Source organism: Bremia lactucae, assembly GCF_004359215.1.
Source record: "Bremia lactucae strain SF5 chromosome Unknown BlacSF5_NotPlaced_18_SHOA01000004.1_1233567bp, whole genome shotgun sequence".
Taxonomy (NCBI): domain Eukaryota; phylum Oomycota; class Peronosporomycetes; order Peronosporales; family Peronosporaceae; genus Bremia; species Bremia lactucae.
This window is the reverse complement of record NW_027152030.1, coordinates 308948-316128: the sequence shown is the minus strand read 5'-3', so window position 1 is coordinate 316128 and position 7181 is coordinate 308948. Positions and strand designations below refer to the sequence as shown.

Here is a 7181-nt window from a genome sequence, read left to right as displayed (position 1 = left end):
GTGAAACTCTTAGGGATTTACTATGGACCAACTTTAAGCAATGCAGATCGACTACAACATCTTCTTGCTGATATGCAAACAAGATGTTCTCTATGGGACTATCGTGCTCGGACATTACGTGGCCGGGTTGTCATTCTTCAACAAATTATTCTCCCGGTATTGTGGTTTTCGGCAAGTGTCTGTCATGTACCACAAACTGGATTTCAACAACAAGTTAACTCAATTATTGCACGATTTATCTGCCGTAATAAATCCAACATTGCTTTATCTAAGCAATGGTGGTTTCTTCCTCCCGACAAGGGCGGTCTCGGTTTAACTTCTCTATCTACGATGATCCAGAGTCTCCAGCTCCACATGTTGTGCAAGGTTATTATAACAACTCGGTCTTCACAAAACAATGAAGTTCCTTCTTGGGTGGAGCCAGTTATTAAACTTTTTGACAACGCTATTTACCCTTGGGGTAAAATTTTTGATATATTATACGCGCCGGTTTCAACAAGTCCAGATTTTGTAAACGCTTCTCAAGTCCCAGGTGGTTGCAACTCGGACCGTACTGGCATTTTGTGCTTTTTACTTGGAATGTATATTTTCGAAAGAAAATTGTCCGGACGCAGTGCAAGTTTGATAAATTAACGACACCTTTTCTCGACAATGTGGACATTAGCTATGCTTATCGTGGTCGAACCCTTGCCGGAGCAGCCAACCCATTACAATTAGTAACAATCTTGTCTAATCAAGGAGTTTTTCGGCCGCTGGATCTGTTCCAAGTTTGCCCCGCTCCAGTTACAACAGAAGCACTTTCAAGCTTTCTACGACCATTTGATCCAGGAAGGACAAGCAGCACTCGCTCCTGTTCGAATTTTTTGCTTCGAATCAAGCCGCTGCTCCAAAGCCTAATGGAACCTCAATTTGGTCCCGTTCAAGCAGTGTGTTACTATAGCGCATTTCACGCATGGGTTTTTAATTCCTACGAGATTGCTGAGTTAAGTGTGGCTCGCATCCGAAATCTTCTGAGTACACATGAAGTTCCGCTATTACCGTTATCAAGACTGGGTATTGAATTAATTCCTCCCGATCTAATGTGGAAACGGGATATCAAGATGAACAAGCACATTCTCCCAGTTTATGCGGATCTGCTATATAGGCTTCAACATAACGCCCTATTTTTAGGCTACCGTTTACAGCACATTCCGAATGCAGACACTCTCTGCCCTTTTGGATGCAACACTCTCGAGACTCCTTCCCACCTTTTTTGGTTTTGTGACTTAGCAACTCGAGTTTGGACTGCTTGGCTACCAATTCTACAGCAACTCTTTTCTTCCAATTTATACTGGGATTCGCTACTATTTTTCATAGTAGAGCCGAAATCGTCCGCTATTTCGAAGTTTGGCTATAACGTCTACGTGATTCTCCATATTGTACGAACAGTTATTTTTCGCTGTTTATGGATGCACCGGAACGACGTTCGTTTTCATTCAGTCCAAGTGAACTTGATATCGGTCCAAGCCACTATAACTGCTGTTGTTCGACTCCATGTTGAACGATACTCTTTGGAGCTGCAACAAAAACAACTGAGTCATTCGGGTTTAATTCTTCGCCAACTACGAGCTTTATTGGAGCTACTACCAGCAACAAGGTTCTTACCCCCGGAAAGGAATCAAATTCAAAACGTAACCCCTCCCAGCTGTGATATTCTACACCAAGAATTGGGTAATTCCGTCTAATATGGGTCATTTGATCCGCTAAACCACCGGTCATCAAGTAAAGTTAACCAAGTTCTGCAGTTTCAAGCAAAACTTGGTTAGTTTGTTATACTCAATCACCATTTTTCGTGGATTATTGAGTATTTATTTTTTGGTATTGAGATCCGTTGCCAACCGCGCCCACTGAAGGTCAGGAGTTTACTCCATTAGTGATATATCTTGTACAATGATTTGGATCAGATCCCCTGTCCGCCATGGATACTCCGGTTAGCCTCCCCCACTGTGACCGTTATGCGTTTTGCTAACCCGAAAGTTAGGATGTGGAACTCGAGCAAGCTCGAATTATTTTGCGGGCCCACGTTATACGCCGGTGTATACCAACTCCCTTCAGACCAGTTCCTTACAGAATTTACCGCAAGCATGGATCTGTTACCGTTATAGTCAGGATGTCTCCCGATTTTTTTTTTTTGGGGTCGTTGAGGGACTCGAACCCTCAACATGTCACTTAACAGCAGGTGACCCCACCCACTGCGCCAATTTTCATACAACAAATAGGGGGGTTAAAGTGACTTTTGGCATTGCCAGTTTGACTTCAAGTTACTATACTGGCATCTAAAACTGACATCGCGCTAATTTTTAGCTCCGGCATCCCGTATATTTGTCCGAATTAGTATACATTTTACGACAATTTTAGCAGTAGTTAGGCAATTTACAGAATTAAAGTGTAATGAAAATTGTTTCTCTGTGAAGTTAAGCATTCTGCAATTTGCTTCGCTACGCACAAGTGGACAGAGACAAGCCCAAGCTTGCTCCCCACTGTTTTTAGCCAATCAACCGCCTCCGCTCCCCACCACCCAATTTTTTGGGCCGTGCCGAGCCAAAACTAAACAAAGCCTCCGAACTACTACGGACGTTACAGACAGTTAGGCGCTTTCAGATTTATCTGTTAGCTCATCCCTGCTGTACGTTTTAAGTTTTTGCGCTAAGTCTTCTCCGTAAGGAATCGACTAGGTTTTGCCTTAACTACTAAAGTAGTGCGATTTTGACATCGAGAGTTGTTAAAAGTAAACACGTATCCGGACGCTAGGCCGAACGGACGTGGTCGCTGAAAAGCTCTTACCTACGCGTAGTGGGGACGAGTATACCTTAGTAGGCTGTAAGAACATCTCAGTCCGGGTATTAAGGTACCCTTTGACCGGTGTTTGCTTAGGTGTTAATTCACTAGAGCCGCAGTTCGCTTACCTACTACTGAATCTAAAAGGCCTAATTTTTTTGGGTAACTTGTGCAACTAATTGGGGAGCCCATTTTTCTTCCGATAATTATGCCAGGCCCAAACCGGGACAAAGACTGGCGACAGGCCTACCAAAATTCGATGCCAAGAGTCGATTATTCTAGGCCTATTGATGCTGTCTTTGAAAAAGCGGAATCGGCCTTACTGGACCCTGACCGTAATTCTCAAGATAAACGGTGTGCCTTAGCAGGTGTGCCCCAACAAGTTTCGATGGAATTATGTCTGCCGATGTGGATTCCAGCTCGTGAACTTTCTGCTACATTTTCAAACACGGAAATTATGACTTCGCTCGGCTCGACCCCACAATCGCCACTTTGGTCTCAAAGTTTAGAACATTTGCGCGACTTTAAGACTATTCGTAATGCGGGGATCAGCTTTTTGTGTACTGACCGAGAAGTGTGTACCAAATTGGGAGGGGAATTTGTTACCATTTGTGGGCGCAAATTTAAAGTCCAAACGTACTCTCGTTATTCGCATTGGTACTACGTCGACCTTCAGCGTCTTCCAGATGATGTCTCGGATGGAATAATTTACGACTGGTTTGCTGATCAAGGAACCCCACCGGTTTATATCACACCAGCTCATGTCATTGGCGGTCTACGTTCTCGTAGCCGCCGTGTTTATTTTAACCAAAAAACACCTCCAGAATCGGTTATGTTGAATAAACGTACCCCGCTTCGACAAATCCAGTTTACTGGTCAAGGTTATGCGGTAGTGCACCATCGAATTAGTGCGTATAATCGGGTTATACCCCCCTTTATTAAAGAATTGCGCACTAAGAATAAGGTCCGCCAACCTCAATCGGCTCGGCCTATTCCAGTCACGGTTAATGAAGACTCAACACCGCCCGAATTTGATAACCTCAGTGACTCTAGCGACAGCGATGCCATGGACACGGCGTCGGAAAAGGTACTGCAAAGTGGGACTTCTTCTGATGAGGAATCTTCTCCCGGACCCAATATGGAAGACAAGGACTCACCCATTCGGGTGCGACCTAAATCACTATGGTTCAATGGGACAGCACCAATTTTTCCTCTTGACCCTACCTCGGGGACCGATTTTTCTCCTGCACGTATACTGCGGGCTAAACGCCTAATTATCGGCACCGTAGCCGAGCCAGCATTAACATTGCAGAAACTTCCGCCTTCCCAGCTAGAATATCCTATTCTTTCATCGGTGAATTCTTATGAATGGCTAAGTGAAGGAAGTGAAGGTCCTATCCCTCCCGACCAGAATATAATTTTATGGGATCGATCTCAAGACCCCCCCAAATCAGTGGGATCCTTTGTGGATATGGGGCGAATTTCTGAGGGTATCCTCAATTCTGCAGTTTATCAAGGAAGTGTGGAAAAGTTATCATTAAAAGACCTCTGCGCTATTATTGACGACTTTTTAAAGTCTTTTGACTCACTCTCGGATCCTGACGAAATTATGTCGACTGTTCAAGCTCAACCAAGCATGTATCGAGTTCTTCTCGATACAAAAGCCAGTAACAATTACCAGCAATTACGGGCCAAGGCGTTTGGACACGCGGTTCTCCGTACCATTTCGGTTCACCCATTTCCAAGTACCGATGAGGGTCCAATTGCTGCTAGACTTCGATATCTTTACCCAGACTCACCGAACGTCGACTATCAAACGGCACTTGGTCTTCTCTGTCCAGACCAGACTCAATACTGGCTCCAGTTGCGACTCGCGGAGTTTGATTTGGCTTTACAAATACTTGCGCCCAGTATATACATGGATCCACTGAAATTGGGTACCATAATTGGGAAAGCTGCGTCCCTAATACCCCAGCCATTTTGGCTACTTTGGGATGAAACAACGTTGGCGTCAGTTATCTTGTCGCCTATTACTCAACGCATACTGTCTGGACCGCTTCCCACGGACCTGCGCGTCACTATTGAATACCTACGGGAAAAAGCCACTTCGGTGAGCAATCCAGTACCCACTTTCCTCTAATGTGCAGTGGGCCCTGAGAGGGTACTCTATCAACGCAAATGGTTTAAACAATGTCACCCAATCGACAATGAATTTTTTCTCTAATAATTTTCACTTAGTGGGATTACAAGAGACAAGATTTACGGGTATTAAAAGCTTTAAAAGAGCAACACACTTATGGAAAAAAGCCTCCCAGCTTAATTCCAGCTTTTGGTCGCAAGACAACATGACTACCTTTACGGGACATGCCGGTGTAGGTTTATTAACTACACCTTCTTGTCCAATTCGTGATCTTCGAGATGTTACTTCACGGTATGCAAGCTCACCAAACCTCAATTCTCGCTACTTATTAATTAGCGGAACACTGGACTCAGTTAGTACCTATATTCATATAGTATATGCTCCAGTTCAACCAAACGAACGTGCCCAATTTTTTAGTGCACTTCCACGCCATTTTGACGAAGATGCTAATCATATCGTGCTCGGTGACTTAAACACTGTGTTTTCAAGTCAATTAGACCAAGCCCACACACAGGATCGGAATCGCCCACAAGGGCGAGAAGAATTACTTTTATGGATGCAAGACTTACATCTTCTCGACCCATGGCGGCTCCAAAACCCGGACTTACAAGAGTTTACGAGTCCCAATCGCAGCTCCAGAATAGACTATGTGTTATTGAGCTCAAGACTTTTCAATTTGATTTTTCAAGACATTTTTCATGACTTTCGTGCTAAACCAGGAATTGGGGATCACATAGGCCTTCAATTTAGTTTGGGATCAACCTGTTTTCGCCCATCTAGTCGAGCTCCATGGAAATGCCCGGCATGGGTTATCGCTTTGCCCGAAGCACAGGAATATTTAAGCAATTCGCTTCTCGAACTTTCACGGTCTTTTCGGGCCCCACACTCACACCATTATAATCCCGGCTGTTTACTCGATGAACACAAAAGGACAGACTCGATATTTTTGAGAGGATTATTCCAGTCAAAAAAGAATGAGCGCCAAGACCGGATTGCCAGTCTTCATCTCCATATTAATAAGCTTCAACATCAGCAAGCACTATCGTCTACTCAAGATTTAACCCTCACGATTGCTGCTCAAAAAGCTGCGCTTACGGAGTTAATTCAGGAACAAACCCACTTTGCGTCCAAACAGAAATTTTCGATGGATATTTCAGCTTCTGAACGCTGTTCAAAGTTTTTTTTTCGGCCACCCGAACTCCTTCATAAAACTACTATACCAGTGGATTCGGCTGACGACTTGTTACCACTATGCTCCAAATTTAAGTCTTATTGGGCTGAAGTTTATTGTTCCCCTTCGAAAGAATACGGACACAAGCCCACATGGAATCGTATCAAGCTTTCTTCTATCTTAAGTCATACCCGCCAGCAACTCACGCAACAGGAGCAAGCTTTCATGGATAGCCCCTTTACAGCTAACGAATTTTTCTGGGCTTTAACACATACTGCTTCTGGTAAAACCCCGGGTCCGGACGGGTTACCACTAGAATACTACCAAGTGGATATATCTTTATGGAGTAGAATAATGGAAGTTATTTATGCAGCTCAATTTCAGAAGGGCAGGATGACCAAATTTCAACGGCGGGCCCAAATTTCGCTTCTTTACAAGAAAGGCGACAGAAGGAGCCCCAGTAATTACAGGCCTATTTCTCTCCTTAACGTTGATGCTAAATTGGGTCCAAAAATTTTGGCCCATCGTCTTGGCTCCGTTTTGGGGAAGCTTCTTAATTCTGATCAATATGGTTTTGTTCCGGGCAGAGATATTCGGCACGCTCATGTACGGTTTCAGGCCCTGTCCCAACTGTACACCAATACTTCGTCACCAGCCGGGGCAGTTTTGTTAGATTTTGCAAAAGCTTTCGACAGTGTTGTATGGGACGCACTAGACATGGTTTTAATGCGTTTTGGATTTGGAAGTTCTTTTCGTCGATGGATTAAAGTCCTATTTCCTGGAACATTGGTTTCCATTATGTTTAATGGTCGTCCATTGGACCCTTTTGAATTAGGTGCGGGTGTTCGACAAGGGGACCCGCTTTCGCCTGCACTATTTGTGGAACCATTACTCAATTACATCCGAGCCAAAATTCATCCTTTCGGACTATCTGGTGGCTCGATGACCCATTCAATTATCAGCTTTGCAGACGATTGCACCGGGCTACTTCACGATCTTCGGCATACAAAAGTCTTTCTAGACTTAGTGTCGGACTTTTGTCAAGCATCTGGC

At 44.2% G+C, this 7181-nt stretch overlaps 1 protein-coding gene across 1 annotated transcript; it reads left to right on the top strand.

The window, feature by feature from the left end:
• Nucleotides 1-46: 46 nt before the first annotated feature.
• CCR75_005699 (uncharacterized protein) lies at nucleotides 47-1724 on the top strand (the record flags this gene model as incomplete). Its single annotated transcript, XM_067963775.1, is given in 2 exon segments — nucleotides 47-489; nucleotides 501-1724. The coding sequence occupies 2 exon segments, from the start codon at nucleotides 73-75 to the stop codon at nucleotides 1722-1724; spliced, it is 1641 nt and encodes a 546-aa protein (XP_067821414.1). The 5' UTR covers nucleotides 47-72.
• Nucleotides 1725-7181: the final 5457 nt, after the last annotated feature.